The sequence below is a fragment of the Pseudophryne corroboree genome, chromosome 2 (assembly GCF_028390025.1).
Source record: "Pseudophryne corroboree isolate aPseCor3 chromosome 2, aPseCor3.hap2, whole genome shotgun sequence".
NCBI lineage: Eukaryota > Metazoa > Chordata > Amphibia > Anura > Myobatrachidae > Pseudophryne > Pseudophryne corroboree.
This window is the reverse complement of record NC_086445.1, coordinates 427228196-427255534: the sequence shown is the minus strand read 5'-3', so window position 1 is coordinate 427255534 and position 27339 is coordinate 427228196. Positions and strand designations below refer to the sequence as shown.

Genomic DNA, 27339 nt, shown 5'->3' with positions numbered 1-27339 from the left:
TCTCTTCACCGTCGACACAGGAGTCAGTATCCGTGTCGGCGTCTGTATCTGCCATCTGAGGTAACGGGCGCTTTAGAGCCCCTGACGGCCTAGGAGACGTCTGGACAGGCACAAGCTGAGTAGCCGGCTGTCTCATGTCAACCACTGTTTTTTTTTATACAGAGCTGACACTGTCACGTAATTTTCAACAGTACATCCACTCAGGTGTCGACCCCCTAGGTGGTGACATCACTGTTACAAACACTCTGCTCCGTCTCCACATCATTTTTCTCCTCATACATGTCGACACAAACGTACCGACACACAGCACACACACAGGGAATGCTATGATAGAGGACAGGACCCCACTAGCCCTTTGGGGAGACAGAGGGGGAGTATGCCAGCACACACCAGAGCGCTATATTATATATATATATTATATATATATATACACACACACACACACACACACATATATATACACACACAGGGATAACCTTATATAAGTGTTTTTCCCCTTATAGCTGCTGTATGTTTTAATACTGCGCCTAATTAGTGCCCCCCTCTCTTTTTTTAACCCTTTCTGTAGTGCAGGGAAGAGCCAGGGAGCTTCCCTCCAACTGAGCTGTGAGGGAAAATGGCGCCAGTGTGCTGAGGAGATAAGGCCGCCGAAAAGGGGGCGGAGCCTATCACCCGTTTTTCTGTATATTCTGGCAGGGGTTAAATGCATCCATATAGCCCAGGAGCTATATGTGATGCATTTTTTTGCCATGTAAGGTATTTTTATTGTGTTTTATTGCGTCTCAGGGCGCCCTCCCCAGCGCCCTGCACCCTCAGTGACCGGAGTATGAAGTGTGCTGAGAGCAATGGCGCACAGCTGCAGTGCTGTGCGCTACCTTATTGAAGACAGGAACGTCTTCTGCCGCCGATTTTTCCGGACCTCTTCGCTCTTCTGGCTCTGTAAGGGGGCCGGCGGCGCGGCTCCGGGACCCATCCAGGCTGAACCTGTGATCGTCCCTCTGGAGCCAATGTCCAGTAGCCAAGAAGCCCAATCCACTCTGCACGCAGGTGAGTTCGCTTCTTCTCCCCTTAGTCCCTCGATGCAGTGAGCCTGTTGCCAGCAGGTCTCACTGAAAATACCAAACCTAAACTAAAACTTTCACTAAGAAGCTCAGGAGAGCCCCTAGTGTGCACCCTTCTCGTCGGGTACAGAAATCTAACTGAGGCTTGGAGGAGGGTCATAGGGGGAGGAGCCAGTGCACACCAGTTAGTCCTAAAGCTTTCTTTAGATGTGCCCAGTCTCCTGCGGAGCCGCTATTCCCCATGGTCCTTACGGAGTCCCCAGCATCCACTTAGGACGTTAGAGAAAATATTTTTCAATAGGCTCTCTACCCTCCTGTCTGTGACATCATTCAAAGAGGTAGATGACAGTGGCAAAGCAGATTTGTGCACGAGTCGCAGAACATGTGCATCTACTTTTGGAGGAACTTCTCTCTTCGAACAATCTCCAGCAGGAAATGGATAATAAGAATCCCATCTCCTAGGAATCTTATACTTTTTGCCGGGCGCTGCCCAAGACTCATCCATCATTTCCTTCAACTCCTCTGACGCTGGAAATTCAGCTTTCACTGACTTTGTTCGTTTGAATACAGGTGCTTTTGCTTTTAACGCTGTCTTGGCTGGTTCTTCCAGAGAAAGCACAGCCTTTACTGCATTAATGAGTTCAGCTACACCATCTGAACTAAAGCTCTGCGACTGATCATCATACGGAGTTGAATCTATTGTTTCCGCATCATCATCCGATGTATCCTCTTGTGTAATCTGCCATACAGACGTATCTGTCTTAGTCTTACCTACCCCTTGGTTGCTTGTAGAGGCTACTGGAACCAAACCATAGGAAGGGAGCTGCATGTATGGGTTCATAGTGTAACCTAACCCCTGAGGTGGTGCTACTGGAGCTAACCTGTCCGCTATTGAAGACAGAGTCTTTGCGAACATATTCCATGGTGGCTCTACTGGAGGTTGAACTAACTCCTGTTTTTTACTTCCCTGAAAAGCGAAACAGTTTGCACACAAACCCTCATAAGTGACCAATTGAATCATATCAATTACCCCTGACTTACAAGATAAGCATGTTAGGGCTGTAGGAGTGCTTGACAAATTCTCCTCATCACTTTTGCCGCTCACAGACATTTTTTCTGATATTGACTACACAATTTTGTGACTGAACCACACCCTATAATCAGTATATAGAGGTGAAATCAATCTGACCACAGTGCACCTGATTTGAGGGTCAGAACAGGACTGACATTACACAGAAAAGTCAGCACACATACTAGCAGTCAGTCACATGTTAAAGCATTAGACATTGTCATATGAGAATACAACCTCCATAATAACTTATACATAAGTAGGAAATTTGTACTTCTGTTTAACTGGTTCTTTTTCAACATAACATGCAGAAAACACAGTAATATACAGGTCTCATATGCAATAGGTACTAAAAATTAACAGTGCACACTAAGAAGTAGAAGGAATTTTTAGTACTGTATACCCTGCCTCCTGGGAGCGGGATACAGGGAGACTCACCACACTTCCATATCCAAGCAAAGACGCTCGAAAGACGCTGAGTGGATTCAGACGCTACTGGTGTACACTGCCGCTCTTGGTAACTGATAACGGACACGGACGCTCACCAACGGACACGGACGCTGAGCGACTCCACGTGCATGCAGACACTAAAGGCCTGCGACTCGGTCTGGGCGGGTTTATATCCAGTGTACACAACCGCAGCGTCTAAGCTGCGACCGAGTACCCTCGTGGTAGCGTCTGAGCCGGAAGTGAGGTCATTCAGTTCATGAAACGAGAGACCCGCGGGAACTGGCCATGAACTCGGAGGAGGGACGGCCAGGAGAGCGTCTGAAACCCCCTGTTGACTTAAACTCCCAGGATCGCGGCCTCACCTAGTCCTGGCGCCTATGATCCCCGAAGCGTAGCGCTGTCACACTCGAGATGTTCGGCGCATCAACACGCTGTTTGTAGTCTCCACCAAATCAGGGTAGCTGTGTCCTGACCCCTCTAGTAAGAGGAAGTCCATATACTCACTGTCTCCCAATGCTCCGGCCACAGCCTGGTAACATCTGCTGGACCTGCTAGAACATCCGACACAGACGCCCGTCGAGACAGCACTGTACCGCGAAGGTAAGCGTTGTTGCGACCCGGTAGGGAGTTGTTGGAGCGACTCTTTCTAATACACGTTTAAGACGCTGTTAAGAGAAGTCGCTCAAACAAAAACAGTAAGTCTATAAAAATAAAGTAATGAAAACTTGAGGCTGCTTTCACAGCAGCCCTGTGACCATGCGGCTTCCTGCCGCACCAAGCAAAAAACTGATCTGACTGAGTCAGTGGGCGGGACTATATAGCGGAGGCCCCAATGCATCCTGGGAGGCCAGAAAGCTTGTGACCGTGTTGGTGCCATTTTCGCTGTCGCTCGACAATATCCCAATGTTATCCTGTGGATAATCCTGTGGACCCAGCCAGAGAAAGCTACTTTTTGTATCAGTCAAGATGGGGAGCTTGCTATTGTATTGTGACTCAGTAAAAAAATAAATTAACAAACTTCACTAAGTACCATCCCAAAAGTTGGGGGTCATGAGAAGTTGAGGTGGCCCCAGAAGGATCAGTGTACCTGGTCCCAATATTTCTATTGCCGGCCCTGACCAAACAGTCCCACACCACTCAGAGTGGAGGCACTGGGGACAGATGTAGCCAGCCGGCGGGGGGAGAAGGTGAACCAGTCCAGCAGGAAGGGGTGACACCCTGAGGAGGGTTCAGTGCTGGGGCTGCAGATGACGCGGGTGAGAAGGCAGACAATTGGCTTAACTGCCTTATATATACACTGAACGCCGGTGGAGGGCGGGGTCCTGTGCTTGCCCCTCACAGTCCATGTCCAGACCCCTCCGGCCAGCTGCTGGTGTCTTCTACCCCCAGACTGGGCAACAGCTGTGCGGGGAACTTGTGAGCTTACACGTGCCAGTACTGGTGTGTATAGTGCAGCATAATTATAGCCTGCCCATTACAGATATTAGTTAATATTGTAAGAGCTCAGAGTATTCGATCTCATATAGCACAAGACAACTATCATTTTACTGTACACATTAAAAGCAAGTAAGTCATTCCCTTTAGAATGTCACGCCAAAGAGGATAGTATGGTTTGTCTTTAAAAGAAGCATTTTCTTTTATGTTTACCCAAACAAATTCTAAGAAATTATATGGATATAATTCGACAACCACCCAGTTTTTCGAAAGTATATTTTATGGAGTCTTATTCATTATTTATAGATCCCCAATATATTAGGCAATATTGACTATTTATGGAATCATAACACGGTTACATAATTAAATTACTGAAGCTGTTACTACTTTACAGTATGTCAGAACAGGGTTCAAGACCACATTACCTGGTAAAGAAAGTTGAGTCGTTGAAATGCTTCTTTGTCCTTAATCTGAGATGCCATGTTCTACAATTAGAAAAATAGCTTTGTTAAATACTACAGTTTATAATCCTGAAAGAAAATCATATAATTGCTCAACCAAAACAAATTTAATGTATGAACTTAGCAGGATCAAATGAAGGTCTACATGAAACAATCTTACTGCACTGTATTTACCCAAGCCATATTTCACTAAAGTTTGCTCTATCAGTCTATGCAAGGATCCACTATGATTGGAGAGATAGATGTGTCCTAAGAAGTCAAATGGGATGAAAGGTCCAGAAATAAAATACTGCAGGAACCTTGGGGCCCAGTGGCCCACCAATACCCAGTCTTCCATCAGACAGAAAGAGCTGGAGGGATAGAAGGGGGTTGGCTGGAGCTGGAGAAACTGCAAGATAAAGCTGCAGAAAAAGAGAGGGAGGGGGGGGGAGCTGAGGCCAGGGCCATCCTTTCGTATGGGCTCATTGGTCAATTTCCCAAGGAGTATAAAGCACCTAGGATGATAGCTGAGGGTCCATTTTTCTCAGGGGTACCAGATTTTTTTAAAATTTGCCCTGGGAAATGGAGCTATCCAAATTCAAAGCAGTAGACCCCCATCCGAGCCTGTGAATTACTAGGTAGATACCTTGGGTTCTGTCTGCCATAGAGTTTTTCTGAGGGTATTCTCCAAAAGCTGCGACTCTCCCCTTTCGGCGGACACAGGCAGCTTGTCTCTACTGTGCTCAGAATCAGAGCAGCAGCTGGACCCCCTGTTCCAGCTCCACAAGCCTGGTATGCAGTTTTATATTTTCATAGGTGAATTGCTCTGACTCGTGAACTCTGACCCTTAAGGCCCCAGTACCTCCTGAAAGGTGGGACTCTCTAGCTTTGTATCCAATTGAAAGCTAAGAAATGTATTTCCAGGAACTAGAGCTATTGGCAGTCAAGCAAGCTGCCCTCTACCCTCCCCTGTGTATTCAACACCTCCTACCATCCTGGATATCATGTACTAGGGCCCCTCATTGGCAATACCATGCCACCACTCCCCCTCTCCACAGTCGTTCGCGGCATCAGCAAGTATCTATGCACTTGCCGGTGACGGCAGCACTCCAGGATCCGCCACACACAATATCGTTGTGTACACACAGTTGTCTAGTGTGTACCCAGCATAAGTGTATTTGACCGATCTGCAAGCTCCCGCGCTCATTAGCAATGTCTTCTGTGCTGCAGGGTCAAGCAGAAAACATTGCTAACGACGGCAGCATAACATCCCCTGCATCTGCAAGTGTGCATGCATTTGCCAATGCAGGGTCCTGTTAACCAATGGATAGGCCGGCTACACATTGTTGTGAGGTGTAGCCGGCCTAAGGGTACCCACACACAGAGCGATATATGTCCTCCAGCGACACTTCGCTAGTGACAGGACCCGGCATCTGCAAGTGCACTCACACACTTGCCGATGAATATGACGACGGGGGTAAGGGGCCATGCTACTGCATCGTTCGCCACCTCCTCAGATCTTTCTGCATGTTGAAGAGATCTGAGGAGGCAATGACCGACCCACGGGCAGTGGCGGATTTCCCACTAGGCATGTGAGGCACACCAGGCTGATGAGGCCAGGTGGTGATTTATTTATTTTTTGTCATTACAAAATATTTTTTTAATATTATATTTTGCAAATGACCAGAGTGGGACAATGGGCAGCAAATTGTGGTCTGGAGGTGGTAGTGTGGGATGAGGTTGGGGCTGCTTTGGTGGTTTTGAGGCATCTGAGTGGCCCTGAAGTGAAAGAGGCAGTGACATGAGGAGGTCTGTTGGTGCACGGCCGGTGATAATGTGCCCAGGGGCTCCCTGACCCCTAAATTTGCCCCTGCCCGCAGATGTGGGCATTGTTATCGTTCATACATACGGAACTTTTTAAACAATGGGAGGTGGGGAATTCAAATGTTTGAAAAGTCAGTTGGGTGTCTGTTTTTTTCCTATCTAATAGACAGGAAAAAACAGACACTCAACTGACTTTTCAAACATTTTAATTTCCCCCAATGTGTCGCTCCAACCGGTCAGAAACACCCACCTTAAGGCTGAGAAAACACACGCCAATTGGTTATGAGCAACTTCACCACTCTATGGGGGAGATTCAAATGTTTGAAAAGTCAGTTGGGAGTCTGTTTTTTCCTATCTAATAGACAAGAAAAAACAGACACCAAACCGATTTTTCAAACTTTTGAATCTCCCCTATACGACATACCTTGGATAATCAGCTACCGCCTTTCACAATACGCAGCACATCCCCCAGGATCACTTATGACCTCCTGTTTCCACTCTGCTTTGGTAGAACCTAATATATCTCTTCGCTGCTCGTTATTACAGCTGGTAACACAAGAGATTGCACAGCAGATAGCGCTGTAACCCCCTGAGCGACCATTATTCCGGAGTCAAATAATTCATGACAATAACAGCAGCTTTTGGTCTTTAATAAAATGGCCGCCGCCGAAATGCATATACCCTCCAACCAGATAAAAGCGTGTAAGGTGCAGCAGCTGGAGGGACAGATATTGTTTATGCGTGCAACCTCTTGCCCATAGGAGGGAGAGACGTCAAGCTCCGCCCCTTGGATAAAACGTCACTTCCGGTGGTGCAGCAGCCATGTTAGCTTTCCGTGAGAAGAAGTGACTTCTCCAGACGTTCCGATACCTGCAGTTCCCCGTGGAGCTGTCACCTACGGCGGCGCACCGGAGACCTGGCATCCAACCCGTGGGCGATCGGAGAGGAGTGGGCGTCATCCACTACCGCTATTGGGGGAGATGTCGAGCGAGGAGAGCTACCTGGCCATCCTGCGCTATCTGACCAACGAGCGGGAGCCCTATGCCCCGGGCACCGAGGGCAACGCCAAGCGCAAGATCCGAAAGGCCGCCGCTTGCTATGTGGTGCGGGCGGGCACCCTGTTTTATCAGCGCAGGCACCGGGACAAGGAACGCTTCACCGAGCTGGAGGTGGTGCTGCAGTCGGAGCGCAGGAAGGGGCTGATAGAGGAGGCGCACATCGGGGCGGGAGGGGAGCACCTGACCCGGCACCAGACATGGCACCTCCTGTCCCAGCGCTACTGGTGGAGAGGTGAGAGAGACACTGGGGGGCGCTATAGGGAGCCGCATCTCACAGCAACCAATCGCATCTCACAGCTCATTCATCCGTGCCTCACAGAGTGAAAGCACGCGTTTGATTGGTTACTACATCTCCTGCAGCTAGATGGGGGGGCGGTCCCTGAACGTTTGTGCTACACAGCAGCTGCCCCTGTGTTCTCTCAGACCTACTGTACTTAAACTAGGTGCACAATAAAGTAACAAAGGTGTGCGATTCAATTGTTTTATTGTGCTAGCTCTCCTGTCTAAAGTGATAGTAGAGGGGGGCAATATTCACAATATTTTTTTTTTATTACGCACATTGCGCTCAAACTCTAGGTTTAGCCACGTATAGGCAGTAAATCCGACTAAACTAATAGGCACAATGTAAAAAGTGCTGTTAGGATGCCCAAGAGGGTCGCTTTTAGCACAATTCATCTTGCCACTCCTGGGCGATGGCAGCTGTTCGCACCTGACATGAGTAACAATTTAATTGCTCTGTCGGGCACCCAGCAGCTGCTGTCGGTGCCACTATAAACAATTGACTCTCGTTGTGTGTAACTTTAATGAGGTGTGTGGCGCTTTTATTCTTTTTGGTTTCTATCGCACCACAAAGTTACACAGTATAGTATAAAGTTATTTGTCATTCGTATACCCAATGGAGTTTACAGTCTTAAGTTCGCTAACACTCAAGTGCTCACACACAGTATTCATTTTTCAGAATTCAAATTAAACTTCCTGAAGTAGAATTAAAAGTGGTGTAAGATTGTAACCAATTCATAACATGACATTCTGGGCCATCTGACATTATGGACTAGATTCAAATGTCGATCTCCCCCTCCCGCCCCATATCGCGCCCTCCGGCAGTATTCTAATGTTACTGACGACGGGCGTGACAAGTTCATTTCAGCTCGCTGCCCCCGGAGGTAGCGAGCTGAAATGCATGTAAAGAGACCCGTTTGGGCGCCCAAATGGTTCTTTTCATGATCGCGCCTATTACTTTAGTTGGGTTTGGGCGCGCCAAGAGTGTAATGAGCGTGATAACAGGGTCCATTTGAATATCGCCCCTCTAACTCTGTCACTTTAGATGGGAAATAGCGGGTGTGATATGAATTGAATCCAGCCCAAGATGTCTGACCTTCTGTTTACTGTGGCTTTATAGCTGAGCACAAACCGTCGCTCTGTTATCAGACAGTGGTTAAGTGTTCTTCAGTGGTATTACTGACAGGACGTATGCTATGTTTCAGACAATATCCCCTCTCACTCCTTGCCTTTTTGGCCTAAATCATGTGTTCAGAGGGGAGGTAAGCCCCGCTGATGTGTGGACAGTTTACCTTGATTCATGGTCAGAGGTGTGCTGCATCTGCTACTGGATATGGATTGATGGCAAGGGGATTGTCATTTGCTCTCATCCATTACCAGATTTTCATTCCAACCAGCCAGATCTGACAAATCTTTAGGAGTATGGCCAGCTTTAGTAAGGTTCTCAATTGCTGTACTCAAGGCAACCCAATGGTCCAGGTTTTAAGTATATCCATGCTTAGCCACAGTTGACTTAATTAGTACTTCAGTCAGTTTGATTTAACCATCTGTGCTGAGCCTAACCATCTGTGCTAAGCCTTGGATATACTTATATCCTGGAACGAAAATCTGGTAACATATGGGAGCAAATGACAATTGACCATTTGCTTCCAAACACTGGAAAACAGACAAAAATGGACGTTTCCGACAAATTGGTTAAATCCATTTGATTTAATCACTTTAGCCAAACAACCATTTTTGTCCGTTTTCCAGCTTTTAGGAGTAAATGGTGAAATGTAATTTGCTCACATACATCGTATGCGGTCAGCATACCAATGGTCGAGATCCTGTCATACCGGTGAGGTAGGCGATTCTTCATCTATGGGTGTCAACAACACCCATAGAGGGAGGCTGAGCACGGAAGGGGCTTCTTTGCGCTCGCTCCCCTGCTGGCATTCCACCGTTTAGGATGCTGACGTTCGGCATCCTGGGTGGCGGGATCTAATATCGATCCCACATACATCACCAGATTTTCTTTCCAACCAGAAAGATTGGACAGATAACCTTATAGTTTGAATCCAGCTTTAGGGATAACGCCTAGGTAACAAATAGGAGGGTAGGTCCACATTTAAACAGGTTGCATCAATGATTTTGTTTCATTCTCATTCAGGTATTTTGAAACAAATGAAAGATTACATCAAGGAGTGCAGTAAATGCCAGGAGAAGGCAGACCGCTCACGCTCTTCGGCTGACCCCACAGAAATGTTGGAGGAGTTTGGTCTTGAAGTGCGATCAGACAGCAATGAGACAGACGAAGAAGGCAATAACACTGCAACCAGTGCAAATGTGAATCCTAAGACTATTAGAAAGACGCCTGTGGCCAAACATGAACTGGTTTTTGTATGTGTCCTGGCTTTATGCAGTTATTTTGCATGCTCTGGCTATAGTTATTGTCTATTATAATCATCTTACTGAGCTATTTTTAAAAGCCACATTTTACTTATAAAAATATGTAGTCTTCATGACCTATATGCCTGTAGACTTATTTCTCTAATGTCCTAGTGGATGCTGGGGACTCCGTAAGGACCATGGGGAATAGACGGGCTCCGCAGGAGACAGGGCACTTTAAGAAAGAATTTGGATACTGGTGTGCTCTGGCTCCTCCCTCTATGTCCCTCCTCCAGACCTCAGTTTGAATCTGTGCCCGGACGAGCTGGGTGCTGTTCAGTGAGCTCTCCTGAGCTTGCTGTAAGGAAGTATTTTGTAAGGTTTTTTATTTTCAGGGAGCTCTGCTGGCAACAGACTCCCTGCATCGTGGGACAGAGGGGAGAGAAGCAGCCCTACTCACTGAAGATAGGTCCTGCTTCTTAGGCTACTGGACACCATTGGCTCCAGAGGGATCGTACACATGATCTCACCCTTTGTCGTCCGATCCCGGAGCCGCGCCGCCGTCCCCCTCGCAGAGCCGGAAGACAGAAGCCGGTGACAGAAGCAAGAAGACTTCAAAAGCGGCGGCAGAAGACTCCAGTCTTCAAACTGAGGTAGCGCACAGCACTGCAGCTGTGCGCCATTGCTCCCACATTGAACCCACACACTCCGGTCACTGTAGGGTGCAGGGCGCGGGGGGGGCGCCCTGGGCAGCAATTAGGAACCTCTTGGCAAAAAGCAGCATATATACAGTTGGGCACTATATATGCATGAGCCCCGCCATTATTTTACACACAAACGCGGGACAGAAGCCCGCCGCTGAGGGGGCGGGGCTTCTTCCTCAGCACTCGCCAGCGCCATTTTCTCTCCACAGCTCCGCTGAGAGGAAGCTCCCCAGGCTCTCCCCTGCAGAAACACGGTAGAAGAGGGTAAAAAGAGAGGGGGGGCACATAAATTAGGCGCAAAAAGCTTTATATACAGCAGCTACTGGGTTAACACTAAGTTACTGTGTGATTCCTGGGACATATAGCGCTGGGGTGTGTGCTGGCATACTCTCTCTCTGTCTCTCCAAAGGGCCTTGTGGGGGAACGGTCTTCAAAAAAGAGCATCCCCTGTATGTGTGTGGTGTCGGTACGCTTGTGTCGACATGTTTGACGAGGAAGGCTATGTGGAAGCAGAGCGGGAGCAAATGAATGTGGGGTCGCCGCCGACGGCGCCGACACCTGAGTGGATGGATATGTGGAAGGTTTTAAATGATAATGTTAATTCCTTGCATAAAAGGTTGGATAAAGTTGAAACCTTAGGACAGTCGGGGTCACAGCCCATGCCTGATCCTGTGTCGCAGAGGCCGCTTGGGAATCTCCAGATAAGAAACTGCAGATTTCCAAACGGATGCTTATGGCGTATCTTTTCCCGCCAACGGACAGGTTACGCTGAAAATCCTCCCCTAGGGTGGTCAAAGCTCTAACACGCTTATCCAAGAGGGTAGCCCTGCCGTCACAGGATACGGCCACCCTAAAAGATGCTGCAGATAGAAAGCAAGAGGGTACCCTGAAGTCCATTTACACACATTCAGGTACCTTACCAAGGCCGGCAATTGCGTCGGCCTGGGTGTGTAGTGCTGTAGCAGCGTGGACGGATTCCTTATCTGAGGATCTGGATACCTTAGACAAGGATACTATATTAATGACCCTGGGGCATATAAAAGACGCTGTCCTGTATATGAGAGATGCTCAAAGAGACATTAGCCTACTGGGCTCTAGAATAAATGCAATGTCGATTTCTGCCAGAAGGGTCCTGTGGACTCGGCAATGGACAGGCGATGCCGACTCAAAAAGGCACATGGAGGTTTTACCTTACAAGGGTGAGGAATTGTTTGGGGAGGGTCTCTCGGACCTGGTCTCCACAGCTACTGCTGGGAAGTCAAATTTTTTGCCATATGTTCCCTCACAACCTAAGAAAGCACCGTATTACCAAATGCAGTCCTTTAGTTCACAAAAAGGCAAGAAAGTCCGAGGTGCGTCCTTTCTTGCCAGAGGCAAGGGTAGAGGAAAGAAGCTGCACAACACAGCTAGTTCCCAGGAACAGAAGTCCTCCCCGGCTTCTACTAAATCCACCGCATGACGCTGGGGCTCCACAGGCGGAGCTAGGCCCGGTGGGGGCGCGTCTCCGAAATTTGAGCCACAAGTGGGTTCACTCCCAGGTGGATCCCTGGGTAATAGAGATTGTTTCTCAGGGATACCAGCTGGAATTCGAAGAGATGCCCCCTCACCGATACCTCAAATCGGCCCTGCCAGCTTCCCCCTTAGAGAGGGAAATTGTGTTAGCTGCAATTCACAAATTGTATCTTCAGCAGGTGGTGGTCAAGGTTCCCCTCCTTCAACAAGGATAGGGTTATTATTCGACCATGTTTGTGGTTCCGAAACCGGACGGTTCGGTCAGACCCATATTGAATTTAAAATCCCTGAACATATACCTGAAAAGGGTCAAGTTCAAGATGGAATCGCTCAGAGCGGTCATCGCAAGCCTGAAAGGGAGGGATTTTATGGTGTCTCTGGACATAAAGAATGCATACCTTCATGTCCCCATTTATCCACCTCATCAGGCGTACCTCAGATTTGTGGTACAGGATTGTCATTACCAATTCCAGACGTTGCCGTTTGGTCTCTCCACGGCACCGAGAATTTTCACCAAGGTAATGGCGGAAATGATGGTGCTCCTGCGAAAGCAAGGGGTCACAATTATCCCATACTTGGACGATCTCCTCATAAAGGCGAGGTCCAGAGAGCAGTTGCTGATCAGCGTAGCACACTCTCGGGAAGTGTTACAACAGCACGGCTGGATTCTAAATATTCCAAAGTCGCAGCTGATTCCTACGACGCGTCTGCCCTTTCTGGGCATGATTCTGGACACAGACCAGAAGAAGGTTTTTCTCCCGATGGAGAAGGCTCAGGAACTCGTGACACTGGTCAGAGACCTCTTAAAACCAAAACAGGTGTCGGTGCATCACTGCACGCGAGTCCTGGGAAAGATGGTGGCATCGTATGAGGCCATTCCCTTCGGCAGGTTCCATGCGAGGACTTTTCAATGGGATCTGTTGGACAAGTGGTCCGGATCACATCTACAGATGCATCGGCTGATCACTCTATCCCCCAGGGCCAGGGTGTCTCTTCTGTGGTGGCTGCAGAGTACTCACCTTCTCGAGGGCCGCAGATTCTACATTCAGGACTGGGTCCTGGTGACCACGGATGCAAGCCTCCGAGGGTGGGGGGCAGTCGCACAGAGAAGAAATTTCCAAGGTCTGTGGTCAAGTCAGGAGACTTGCCTTCACATCAATATCCTGGAACTAAGGGCCATATACAACGCCCTAAGTCAAGCGGAGACCCTGCTTCGCGACCAATCGGTGCTGATTCAGTCAGACAACATCACCGCAGTGGCTCATGTAAACCGCCAAGGCGGCACAAGGAGCAGGGTGGCGATGGCGGAAGCCACCAGAATTCTTCGCTGGGCGGAGAATCACGTAAGAGCACTGTCAGCAGTGTTCATTCCGGGAGTAGACAACTGGGAAGCAGACTTCCTCAGCAGGCACGACCTCCACCCGGGAGAGTGGGGACTTCATCAAGAAGTCTTTGCGCAGATTGCAAGTCGGTGGGAACTGCCACAGGTGGACATGATGGCATCCCGCCTCAACAAAAAGCTACAGAGGTATTGCGCCAGGTCAAGAGACCCTCAGGCGATAGCTGTAGACGCACTAGTGACACCGTGGGTGTTCCAGTCGGTTTATGTATTTCCTCCTCTTCCTCTCATACCCAAGGTGCTGAGAATCATAAGAAAAAGAGGAGTGAGAACAATACTCATTGTTCCGGATTGGCCAAGAAGGACTTGGTATCCAGAGCTGCAAGAAATGCTCACAGAGCACCCATGGCCTCTGCCTCTAAGACAGGACCTGTTGCAACGGGGGCCCTGTCTGTTCCAAGACTTACCGCGGCTGCGTTTGACGGCATGGCGGTTGAACGCCGGATCCTAGCAGAAAAAGGCATTCCGGATGAGTTTATTCCTACGCTGATAAAGGCTAGGAAGGACGTGACGGCTAAACATTATCACCGTATATGGCGAAAATATGTTGCTTGGTGTGAGGCCAGGAATGCCCCTACGGAGGAATTCCAGCTGGGCCGTTTCCTTCACTTCCTACAGTCGGGAGTGACTTTGGGCCTGAAATTGGGTTCCATTAAGGTCCAGATTTCGGCCCTATCCATTTTCTTTCAAAAAGAACTGGCTTCTCTTCCTGAAGTTCAGACGTTGTAAAGGGAGTGCTGCATATTCAGCCTCCTTTTGTGCCTCCAGTGGCACCTTGGGATCTTAACGTGGTGTTGAGTTTCTTGAAGTCACACTGGTTTGAGCCACTCAAAACTGTGGAGTTAAAATTTCTCACCTGGAAGGTGGTCATGCTATTAGCCTTGGCTTCAGCTAGGCGTGTGTCAGAATTAGCGGCTTTGTCACATAAAAGCCCCTATCTGGTTTTCCATATGGACAGGGCAGAATTGCGGACCCGTCCACAATTTCTGCCAAAAGTGGTGTCATCTTTTCATATGAACCAACCTATTGTGGTGCCTGTGGCTACTCGTGACTTGGAGGATTCCGAGTTACTAGATGTGGTTAGGGCTTTGAAGGTTTATGTAGCCAGAACGGCTAGAGTCAGGAAAACTGAGTCGTTGTCTATTGCTCGCTGGATCTGTAACACGATTCAGCAGGCTCATTCTACGGCTGGATTGCCGTTTCCAAAATCAGTTAAAGCCCACTCCACAAGGAAGGTGGGCTCTTCTTGGGCGGCTGCCCGAGGGGTCTCGGCATTACAGCTGTGCCGAGCGGCTACTTGGTCGGGTTCAAACACTTTTGCAAAGTTCTACAAGTTTGATACCCTGACTGAGGAGGACCTTGTGTTTGCTCATTCGGTGCTGCAGAGTCATCCGCACTCTCCCGCCCGTTTGGGAGCTCTGGTATAATCCCCAAGGTCCTTACGGAGTCCCCAGCATCCACTAGGACGTTAGAGAAAATAAGATTTTACTTACCGGTAAATCTATTTCTCGTAGTCCGTAGTGGATGCTGGGCGCCCGTCCCAAGTACGGACTTCTTCTGCAATACTTGTATATGGTTATTGCTTAAATAAGGGTTATGTTTGGTTGCATCAGGGTTGATCTGATGCTCCGTTGTTGTTCATACTGTTAACTGGGTAAGTTTATCACAAGTTATACGGTGTGATTGGTGTGACTGGTATGAGTCTTGCCCTGGATTCCAAAATCCTTTCCTTGTACTGTCAGCTCTTCCGGGCACAGTTTCTCTAACGGAGGTCTGGAGGAGGGACATAGAGGGAGGAGCCAGAGCACACCAGTATCCAAATTCTTTCTTAAAGTGCCCTCTCTCCTGCGGAGCCAGTCTATTCCCCATGGTCCTTACGGAGTCCCCAGCATCCACTACGGACTACGAGAAATAGATTTACCGGTAAGTAAAATCTTATTTTTTTATTCTTAACTCTTAAGGTTGATAGTAAAGGCGTAGTGAAGCAGTCTTCTCCAAAGCACGGTCAGGCAGTGCTGGATCAGTTGAACCAACAAAGACTTGCTAATCAGTTCTGTGATGTGACGCTGCTCATCGAAGGTGAGGAATATAAGGCACACAAGTCAGTTCTAGCAGCCAGCAGCGAGTACTTCAGAGAGTTATTCATTGAAAAAGGAGCAGTCTCCAGCCATGAAGCTTTTGTGGATCTCTCCGGTAAGATATAGATATATATATGTTTGTGTGTCTGTAGTAGCACTGTGATATGCCACACATTTTATGCTAACTGTTGTATAATTGTTCCTCATGGCTTGATTTCTAGGATTTTGCAAGGCCAGTTTCCTGCCATTACTGGAATTTGCATACACTTCGGACCTCTGCTTTGATTTCTGCAGTATGGCTGAACTTGCAATGCTTGCTCGACATCTCTTCATGCACGAAGTGCTAGAAATCTGTGAGACCGTTCATAAACAGATGGAGGAAAAGCAGCTCACTTTGTATTTAAAGGGGGATGTTCAAACTGTAGCTTCAGAAAAGAAGTTGCATAATGTCAATATAGAAGAGCCAGCAAATGATGGCGGTAAAACAGTGATCGTAGTGGAAGAGATTGTAAGCGATCAACCGATTTTAAATCTGGACAATGTGGAATGTCAGGCCACAGAAGGAATCGTATCTGGAAACGACATAACTGCAAATGAAACTTTACAGCCAAGTATGATCTCAACACCTTTGCCTGTGGAGCCCATGATACAGCTGACTAGAGACAGTGATATTCCATCCAGCTCTGTTGATGGCACCTCAACATTATACATTGCAAATGCATCTTCAGTCCTACAGCCTGTAGTTCTTGTTCCTGCAGTTATTGAAGTTTCATCAGTTGAGACAGAACCTCAGCAAACAATGGAAATAACTCCAGAAGTTAGTACTTCTGCTGCTGGATGCTCAGATTCCCAGTCATCTCTTATTGATGCACATCCATCTGAGTCACAGATGACGACAAATTGTGGGACTGAAGGTAAAGACAAAGGACATGATGAATGGCTGGGAGAGACCAGGTTAAGTGTAAGTACATTGGAGACAGGTGTAGCCAACACAGTCATTTCTCCAGGCTCTGCATCTGTTGAGGAAATGGATACAGAAGTCAACATCGACGTGGTGGAAAATGAAACTCAGGAAAAAATGAAAGAGTCTTTGAAGACGAAGAGTGTTCGGTTGCCTAGCTCTCCCAAATCACCAGGTGTTGGAGGAGACCCATCTGCAATGGAAATTGTATCTGTTGGAGAAAGCACATCTATGCAGGAATCTGCTGCTGTTGTTGAAGAGAGTACATTGGTATCCGGGTCTCAGTTATTTGAAATGAGTACGTCCGCACCAGAGATTCCAGCCTCATCAGAAGCGGGCCCTTATAAAAGCAAACTGCGAGAACGCTCGGTGGGGGAAGGCGGATATATCCAGATGCACAGAGGAAAAGAGAAGAAGCATTTAAATAGACAGTCAAACCCAAAGTCTGCAGTCCAACAGGTGCGTATTACTTACTACACAACTTAGGACCTGATCGCAAAAGCGGAATCTTTCTCTAATGGGCAAAACCATGTGAACTGCAGGGGGTGGGGGGTGTTGGGTCAGATATAACATGTGCAGAGAGTTAGATTTGGGTGGGTTATTTTGTTTCTGTGCAGGGTAAATACTGGCTGCTTTATTTTTACACTGCAATTTAGATTTCCGTTTGAACGCACCACACCCAAATTTAACTCTCTCTCACATGTTATGTCTGCACCACCTGCAGTGCACATGGTTTTGCCCATTAGAGAAAAAGTTTGCTGTGGTGATCAGGTCTGAATTAGGCCCTTAATTCTTTCAAGCAATATTAACTTTTTCTAATATATTTATTTCTGCTGCGGGGTACACTGGGCTCCACAAGGATAGACATTGGGGTGTAGAGTAGGATCTTGATCCGAGGCACCAACAGGCTCAAAGCTTTGACTGTTCCCAGAATGCACAGCGCCGCCTCCCTGCACAGGAGCTCAGTTTTGTAGTTGGTGCTGCAGTAAGCAGGCACATAACGGAGGGGCTGCTCCAGGCAGCCCTAAGAAAGAGCTTTTTTGAAGAATAAAGTGAAGACTACAAGAGCAGCAGCGGTGGTAAATGTCAGGAGACATTCACTGCTGCAGCTCCAGCACTTCTGAGCCCTGGTTGCCGGGTAAATACAGCAGGAGGCTCCGGTTTTCTTCACAGTCAGGCACACACGACGGGGGCTCTCCGGAATCGCGTGGCCGCGCTTCAGGAGGTGGTGAGCGGGACCCGGTCTTTATCGCGATCCGGCGCGGTCAGTGGGAGGCGGGCCGCGTGCGCTGGCGGTGGACACTCTGGCAGTACAGGCGATCCCACTAGATCACCAGGGCATGGGTGCAGGTCAGGTTTTCTCTAAACCATTTTCAGTAGCCCACAGTACCCGGTGGTTTTGCCGGGTGGTCTTCAGTATGCCTGCTGTCGGGATTCCGGCGCACAGTATACCGGCACCGGAATCCCGACAGCCGGCATACCGACACTTATTCTCCCTCGTGGGGGTCCACGACCCCCCTGGAGGGAGAATAAAATGGCGTAGCGAGCCCGCAAGGGGTTCATTTGCGCTCGCCACACTGTCGGTAAGCCGGCGGTCGGGCTCCCGGCGCCGGTATGCTGGTCGCCGGGAGCCTGACCGCCAGCATACCATACCACACCCGTTTTGCCAGCAGGGGGATAAGGCTTAGACCTGAAGCCCCAGCCCCAGGGCGCCATTTCCCGCAAATGTTCCCGCCCTGGAGCTGCATATCTGTCTCTCCCTCACTCCCTGTCAGTGTCTGGGCGCCATTATCTCTCCGCTTCACTGTTCCTGGGACTGCTTGGGCAAATCCTCCCTGTGTAAAGCCGCCTGGTTGTCAGTGCTGTGACTTTACATGAAACTTAAGTATTCTACCTGCCTTTTTAGACAGTGCTAGTTAGGAAAGAGTGCATTTAGTCAGGGTTTTCTAGTACAATTACCCTGTGATATACATCCAGTTCTTACTCTGCAGTGTTATATCGACTACATAGCTATATAAGCTGGTCCAGTGCAGTATTATTGTTAGTAATAACCTCTGCATTGTACAAACTGTGACTATCTGTGTGTGCATAAGCTAGCTGAGTGGTGTCCATTTCATGTCTTTCACTCAACTTGCTATCCCTATATTCTATAACCTAAGGGGGCTTGGTGCGTCAGGTTTTATATTGATATAGGATTTTCACAAAGATATACTTTGATACGTATTTTTATCTGTGATTTAGTCACCATATCTCTCCTTTATCTCTGCTAGTGCTGACTACACTGCGCAGGGGTTTGGGTAAGAGGTATTGTACTGCTGCCAGTTGTACTGTGTTACCTGATACTGCAAGTTATATCATGTCTGCTTCTGAGGGTAACAGTTCTGGGGCTGAACACACTGCCGGTGTTGCTGAAGCCACAGATCCCTATGAGGAAAATATAGCAGCTGTGGGCTCTGGTTCTGGGGCCTCCTTGCCTCCCAGTGGGACTGTGGCAACGGAGGTACATAATGACCCACCGTGGGCCGCTTTTTCCACGCTTCTACATACGCTAGTTCATAAACTAACACCCCCTATGGGACCCCCTATGCCGGTACAACCGTATGTGGTCCCTGCAGCTAACCTGCCGTGGGCGGACGATTTATCTGCTCAATTCAAGAAGTTGAACCAGTCCCTGACTACTGAAAAGTCTGACCATCGCTCAACTAAGCCCAAGGGGTCCTCTAAGCGAGCTCTTGTCTCCTCACAATCCACTGCTGTCACTGACACCTCGTCTGATGAAGACGGCACTTACACTGGCCCCACAGGTTTTGACTCAGATACTACTGATGGGGAGGGTAGTTCACATGTGGATGTTCCTGATCTTTTGGAGGCTATTAAGTTGATTCTACAGATTACGGATGATCCTGAGCCATCCGTCCCTCCTAAGAAACCAGATAGGTTCAAGCATCAGAAGGTGGTTAAACAAACAAGTTTTACCTCACTCTGACCACCTAGTGGATATACGTCAGGAACCCTGGGAAAACCCGGGTACGAATTTTGTGCCTCAAAAGAAGATGCTGGCTCGCTATCCCCTCGCACCAGAGCTGTCTAAGAATTGGGAAACTCCTCCTCCAGTAGACTCGCATATGGCTAGGATGGTGGTTTCCTCAGCTCTACCTGTCACTACCGTCACGTCTCTAAAAGAGCCTACGGATAAACGTGTGGAGGGTTGTCTGAAAGCGATTTACACCCTAACGGGTGCTGCACAAAGGCCCACTATTGCAGCAACATAGGCTGCAGAGGCTATTGAAGCATGGGCCTTGGAGTTAGAAGCTGAAATCTCTTCTGACCATGCTAGGCAATGCTTGTCATATATTGTCACAGTTTCTCGCTATATTAAAGAGGCGGCTTCTGATGACGGTATCCTAGCAGCCAAGGCCTCTACTACGTCAGTCCTGGCTCGCCAGATATTGTGGCTGAGATCCTGGTCTATGAATCTGGACTCTAGAAAAACCCTGGAGGTACTCTCTTTCAAGGGAGATATTCTGTTTGGGGAGGACTTAAATAAGATAGTGGCTTACTTGGCTACTGCCAAAACTGCCTGTCTGCCAAGTACCGCTTCTTCTGTGTCGAAGGCTAAAGGTACTTCCTTTCGCCCCTTTCGTCCTTCAGGTAAAGCAAAATGTCAGGCGTACAACAAGCAGGCCCGCATTTCCAAACCTGGTAAGCCAAAGCCCAAAAGAGCCTGGGCGGCCTGTCAGCCAGCTTCCAAGGCCGATAAGCCTGCCGCATAACGGGGCGGGCCTCCCCCTGGGGGATCCCAGGGTGGGGGGCCGGCTTCTAGGGTATACCCAGGAATGGTTGAAGACCACTTCAGATGCCTGGGTACAAGAAGTCGTCACTCGAGGTTACGCCATAGCCTTCAAAAACCGACCCCCTCATCGATTTTGCCGAACAGACGTCCCGTTGGACCAGACAAAGGCAAACACTCTACATTCGGTGGTACAGACCCTCCTGGATACAGGAGTCGTAGTACAGGTGCCTCTTGCGCAGAGGGGCCGGGGGTACTATTCTCCGCTGTTTCTAGTCCCGAAACCGAATGGGTCCTCCCGGCCCATTCTCAACCTTAAGGCATTGAACAGGTTTGTGAAGGTTTCCAAGTTCCGTATGGAAACCCTTCGCTCTATAGTTCTGGCCTTGGAACCTGGGGACTACATGGTCTCCCTGGATATACAGGATGCTTACCTGCATATTCCTATAGGGTGTCGTACGGTATGCCGGCGCTCGGGCGCCAGGCATACCGGCGCCGGGAGCCCGACAGCGTGGCGAGCGCAAAGGAGCCCCTTGCGGGCTCGCTGCGCTCGCCACGCTGCGGGCAAGGTGGCGCGCTAAGCGCGCCACACTATTTTATTCTCCCTCCAGGGGGGTCGTGGACCCCCACGAGGGAGAATAGTTGTCGGTATGCCGGGTGTCGGGATTCCGGCGCCGGTATACTGTGCGCCAGGATCCCGACATTCGGCATACAGACGACCACCCTTCCTATAGCAGCGTCACATCAGCAATACCTGAGATTTGCTATTGGCAACCTCCATTACCAGTTTCGGGCGTTACCTTTTGGTTTAACAACGGCTCCGCGAGTCTTCACCAAAGTCATGGCGGTGATGACGGTGGTACTCCGCCGTCAAGGGGTCAGGATACTGCCGTATCTGGACGACTTGTTAATCCTGGCAAATTCCCCAGAACTTCTCCTACGTCATCTAGATATGACGGTCCGGTTTCTACAAGCCCACGGGTGGCTCATCAACTGGAAGAAATCCTCCCTAGTCCCTGCTCAGAGCATGGTGCATCTGGGAGCGCTATTGGACACTCACAACCAGAGGTTATTCTTGTGTCAGGAGAAAGTCCTGAAGCTTCAGGACAGGATTCGTTGTTTCCTTTCTCGTCCGCAAGTGTTGATACATTCGGCGATGCAGGTGCTGGGCCTCATGGCAGGGGCGTCAGAACGTTTTTAGGTTGGGGGGGGCAAGATATAATCTCAATTTGGCGCCCCTAAATTGCTGAATCGCTAAAGGCCAGATCAACACTAAATTCCCACAACCAGAAAAGCATACTATTGTTTTGGCTTCCTCATGTACAGATGTAGCCACACTCATCATCACGACATGGATGGCGTGCCTAGTGTGCCCGCATCTATGGCGTGCACTCCATAGGCTTCAATGGTGAAATCGCCAGCTGCGATTAGTTGCAGCACGGCGTATACTGCAGCTTGCGGCGATGCGTATATCCATGCATATGCATCGCGGCAACGATGAGTATGGCTATAACCGTAATTAGTGATCAGAATGTCTGATTGTATGATGTCACTTCAGCTCTCCCATGTCACTCTAGTTTTCTACCACGTGCCCAATGTAGCAGGGAGAGTATATCAAGCACTAGCAGTGACCAGTGCAGTGCTGGCGCCGAGGTGACTGATAGTAGTGGCCGTGGGAGTTACAGGGAAGGCAGGGGTGCTGAGGGAGAGTTACAGGGAAGGCGAGGGCAGGGATGCTGAGGGAGAGTTACAGGGAGGGCGAGGGCAGGGGTGCTGAGGGAGAGTTTCAGGGAGGGCGAGGGCAGGGGTGCTGAGGGAGAGTTACAGGGAGGGCGAGGGCAGGGATGCTGAGGGAGAGTTTCAGGGGGGGCGAGGGCAGGGGTGCTGAGGGAGAGTTACAGGGAGGGCAAGGGCAGGGGTGCTGAGGGAGAGTTACAGGGAGGGTGAGGACATGGGATGCTTAACTGCTGTGGCAATCCCCCCAATGACTAATTAAGAAATTGGAATTTTCCAATTACCTTAATTAGTCTTTAATTACTCACCTTCCGCAGCACTGCCTCTCCTGCAGATGTCCTCTTCTTCTCATAAAGCGATCTGCCAGGCACAGGACAGGTACGTACTACCCCTGCACCCCCTCCACGCACACTACACTGCAGCCACTACCCTGAACCTCCCTCCATACCTCCCATAATTGGCACTAGTAAAGGGACAAATATGCGCGCGCCGCCAAAAGGGGGCGTGGTTTTGTTGGAATGGGCGTGGCTTCACATAAAGGGGCGTGGCATTGCAGGAAAAGACTACCTTATACCCCAGTTTTGCAACCTGCACGCCCAGACGTTAGCCACCACAGGAAAGAAAAATAATCCTGATTCATGCCCCTTACATTATTTGCCATTTTTCCTCCTTATAGTAATGCCCAGTATACATTATGCCACATACTGCAATGGCCCTTAGACATTATGCCACACACAATAATGCACATGACACAATATGCACACACTGTAATGCCCCCGACACATTATACCACACACCGTAATGCCTGTGACACATTATGACAGGAATCGCAATGCCCGTTATACATTATGCTACACACTGCAATGCCCCTGATACATTATAGCACATACAGTGCCTGTGACACATTGACACACACCGCAATGACCCTGAGACATTATACCACATACCACAATGCCCGTGATATAGTATACAACACACCGTAATGCCTGACACATTATGACACACACCGCAATGTCCGTGATACATTATGCGACACACTGCAATGGCCCTGAGACATTATACCACATATCACAATGCCCGTGATAAAGTATACCATACACCGTAATGCCTATGACACATACCGCAATGCCCGTTATACCCTATGCCACACACCGCAATGCCCGTTATACATTATGCCACACCGTAATGCCTGTGACACATTATGACAGGAATCGCAATGCCCGTTATACATTATGCTACACACTGCAATGCCCCTGATACATTATAGCACATACAATGTCTGTGACACAGTATGACACACACCGCAATGATCCTGAGACATTATACCACATACCACAATGCCCGTGATATAGTATACAACACACCGTAATGCCTGACACATTGACACACACCGCAATGTCCGTGATACATTATGCCACACACCGTAATGCCCATTACACATTAAGTTCTACAGTAAGGCTTCTAATTACTTTTAAATTACCTGCTCGTTGCCAGGGGTTTCATGCTCTTGGTTCCATGCACGGTGCCAGGGATTTCTCTATCGTCCTAGTGGATGCTGGGGTTCCTGAAAGGACCATGGGGAATAGCGGCTCCGCAGGAGACAGGGCACAAAAAGTAAAGCTTTAGGATCAGGTGGTGTGCACTGGCTCCTCCCCCTATGACCCTCCTCCAAGCCAGTTAGATTTTTGTGCCCGGCCGAGAAGGGTGCAATCTAGGTGGCTCTCCTAAAGAGCTGCTTAGGAAAGTTTAGCTTAGGTTTTTTATTTTACAGTGAGTCCTGCTGGCAACAGGATCACTGCAACGAGGGACTTAGGGGAGAAGAAGTGAACTCACCTGCGTGCAGGATGGATTGGCTTCTTGGCTACTGGACATCAGCTCCAGAGGGACGATCACAGGTACAGCCTGGATGGTCACCGGAGCCTTGCCGCCGGCCCCCTTGCAGATGCTGAAGTAAGAAGAGGTCCAGAATCGGCGGCAGAAGACTCCTCAGTCTTCTAAAGGTAGCGCACAGCACTGCAGCTGTGCGCCATTTTCCTCTCAGCACACTTCACACGGCAGTCACTGAGGGTGCAGGGCGCTGGGAGGGGGGCGCCCTGGGAGGCAAATGAATACCTATTTTGGCTAAAAATACCTCACATATAGCCTCCGGAGGCTATATGGAGATATTTAACCCCTGCCAGAATCCGTTAAGAGCGGGAGACGAGGCCGCCGAAAAAGGGGCGGGGCCTATCTCCTCAGCACACAGCGCCATTTTCCCTCACAGAAAGGCTGGAGGGAAGGCTCCCAGGCTCTCCCCTGCACTGCACTACAGAAACAGGGTTAAAACAGAGAGGGGGGGCACTAATTTGGCGATATGCTTATATATATATTAAGATGCTATAAGGGAAAACACTTATATAAGGTTGTCCCTATATAATTATAGCGTTTTTGGTGTGTGCTGGCAAACTCTCCCTCTGTCTCTCCAAAGGGCTAGTGGGTCCTGTCCTCTATCAGAGCATTCCCTGTGTGTGTGCTGTGTGTCGGTACGTGTGTGTCGACAGGTAGGAGGACGATGTTGGTGAGGAGGCGGAGCAATTGCCTGTAATGGTGATGTCACTCTCTAGGGAGTCGACACCGGAATGGATGGCTTATTTAGGAAATTACGTGATAATGTCAACACGCTGCAAGGTCGGTTGACGACATGAGACGGCCGACAAACAATTAGTACGGTCCAGACGTCTCAAAAACACCGTCAAGGGTTTTAAAACGCCCGTTTACTTTAGTCGGTCGACACAGACACAGACAGGGACACTGAATCCAGTGTCGACGGTGAATAAACAAACGTATTCCTTATTAGGGCCACACGTTAAAGGCAATGAAGGAGGTGTTACGTATTTCTGATACTACAAGTACCACAAAAGAGGGTATTATGTGGGATGTGAAAAAACTACCATAGTTTTTCCTGAATCAGATAAATTAAATAAAGTGTGTGATGATGCGTGGGTTCCCCCCGATAGAAAATTATGGGCGGTATACCCTTTCCCGCCAGAAGTTAGGGCGCGTTGGGAAACACCCTTTAAGGTGGATAAGGCGCTCACACGCTTATCAAAACAAGTGGCGGTACCGTCTATAGATAGGGCCGTCCTCAAGGACCAGCTGACAAGGCTGGAAAATATAATAAAAAGTATATACACACATACTGGTGTTATACTGCGGCCAGCGATCGCCTCAGCCTGGATGTGCAGAGCTAGGGTGGCTTGGTCGGATTCCCTGACTAAAAATATTGATACCCTTGACAGGGACAGTATTTTATTGACTATAGAGCATTTCTATATATGCGAGATGCACAGAGGGATATTTGCACTCTGGCATCAGGAATAAACGCGATGTCCATAACTGCCAGAAGATGTTATGGACACGACAGTGGTCAGGTGATGCAGATTCCAAACGGCACAGTATGGCCGTATACAGGAAGAGGACTTGTTTGGGGTCGGTCCATCGGACCTGGTGGTCACGGCAACTGCTGGAAAATCCACCGTTTTTTACCCTAAGTCACATCTCTGCAGAAAAAGACACCGTCTTTTCAGCCTCAGTCCTCTCGTCCCTATAAGATCATATCTGCCCAGGGATAGAGGAAAGGGAAGAAGACTGCAGCAGGCAGCCCATTCCCAGGAACAGAAGCGTTCCACCGCGTCTGACAAGTTCTCAGCATGGCGCTGAGACCGTACAGGACCCCTGGATCCTACAAGTAGTATCCCGGGGGTACAGATGGGAATGTCGAGACGTTTCCCCTTCGCAGGCTCCTGAAGTCTGCTTTACCAAGTCTCCCTCCGACAAGGAGGTAGTATGGGAAAAAATTCACAAGCTGTATTCCCAGCAGGTGATAATTAAATTACCCCTCCTACTACAGAAAAGGGGTATTATTCCACACTATATTGTGGTACTGAAGCCAGAAGGCTAGGTGAGACTTATTCTAAAAATTTGTTTTTGAACACTTACAAAGGTTCAAATTAAGATGAAGTCACTCAGAGCAGTGATAACGAACCAGGAATAAGGGGACTATATAGTGTCCCGGGACATCAGGGATGCTTACCTCTATGTCCCAAATTTGCCCTTCTCACTAAGGGTACCTCAGGTTCGTGGTGCAGAACTGTCACTATCAGTTTCAGACGCTGCCGTTTGGATTGTCCACGGCACCCTGGGGTCTTTACCAAGGTAATGGCCGAATTGATGATTCTTCTTCGAAGAAAAGGCGTCTTAATTATCCCTTACTTGGACGATCTCCTGATAGGGGCATAGTCCAGGGAACAGTTGGAGGTCGGAGTAGCACTATCTCGGATACTGCTACAATCAGCACGGGTGGATTCTAAATATTCCAAAATCGCAGCTGATCCCGACGACACGTCTGCTGTGCCTAGGGATGATTCTGGACACAGTCCAGAAAAAGGTGTTTCTCCCGGAAGAGAAAGCCAGGGAGTTATCCGAGCAAGTCAGGAACCTCCTAAAAACAGTGCATCATTGCACAAGGGTCCTGGTAAAAATGGTGGCTTCCTACGAAGCAATTCCATTCGGCAGATTTCACGTAAGAACTTTTCAGTGGGATCTGCTGGACAAATGGTCCGGATCGCATCTTCAGATGCATCAGCGGATAACCCAATATCCAAGGACAAGGGTGTCTCTCCTGTGGTGGTTATAGAGTGCTCATCTTCTAGAGGGCAGCAGATTCGGCATTCAGGATTGGATGCTGGTAACCACGGAGCCCAGCCTGAGAGGCTGGGGAGCAGTCACACAAGGAAAAAATTTCCAGGGAGTGTGATCAAGTATGGAGACTTTTCTCCACATAAATATACTGGAGCTAAGGGTAAATTTATAATGCTCTAAGCTTAGCAAGACCTCTGCTTCAAGGTCAGCCGGTATTGATCCAGTGGGAAAAACATCACGGCAGTCGCCCACGTAAACAGACAGGGCGACACAAGAAGCAGGAGGGCAATGGCAGAAACTGCAAGGACTTTTCGCTGGGCGGAAAATCATGTGATAACACTGTCAGCAGTTTTTCATCCCGGGAATGGAAACTGGGAAGCAGACTTCCTCAGCACGACCTCCACCCGGGAGAGTGGAAACTTCATTGAGAAGTTTTTTCCACATGATTGTAAACCGTTGGGAAATACCAAAGGTGGACATGATGGCGTCCCGTCTGAAC

At 48.9% G+C, this 27339-nt stretch overlaps 2 protein-coding genes across 3 annotated transcripts in view; one reads left to right on the top strand and one right to left on the bottom strand.

The window, feature by feature from the left end:
• Window positions 1-7005, bottom strand: part of RPP21 (ribonuclease P/MRP subunit p21) — an 81349-nt gene extending 74344 nt beyond the window's left edge. Inside the window, exons 1-2 of the mRNA XM_063953594.1 lie at window positions 6703-7005; window positions 4440-4499 (exon numbers count right to left, since the gene is read on the bottom strand). Coding sequence (XP_063809664.1) covers window positions 4440-4496 — 57 coding nt within the window. The 5' untranslated portion in view covers window positions 4497-4499; window positions 6703-7005. The remainder of the gene's footprint in view (window positions 1-4439; window positions 4500-6702) is intronic.
• Window positions 7006-7041: 36 nt separating this feature from the next.
• ZBTB11 (zinc finger and BTB domain containing 11) overlaps window positions 7042-27339 on the top strand; it is a 54327-nt gene continuing 34029 nt past the window's right edge. Inside the window, exons 1-4 of one of the 2 annotated variants that reach the window (XM_063953593.1) lie at window positions 7042-7568; window positions 9765-9940; window positions 15559-15790; window positions 15897-17095. In XM_063953593.1, coding sequence (XP_063809663.1) covers window positions 7259-7568; window positions 9765-9940; window positions 15559-15790; window positions 15897-17095 — 1917 coding nt within the window. In that variant the 5' untranslated portion in view covers window positions 7042-7258. Of the gene's footprint in view, window positions 7569-9764; window positions 9995-15558; window positions 15791-15896; window positions 17096-27339 lie in introns of both variants that reach the window. The other variant, XM_063953592.1, reaches the window with a different exon arrangement.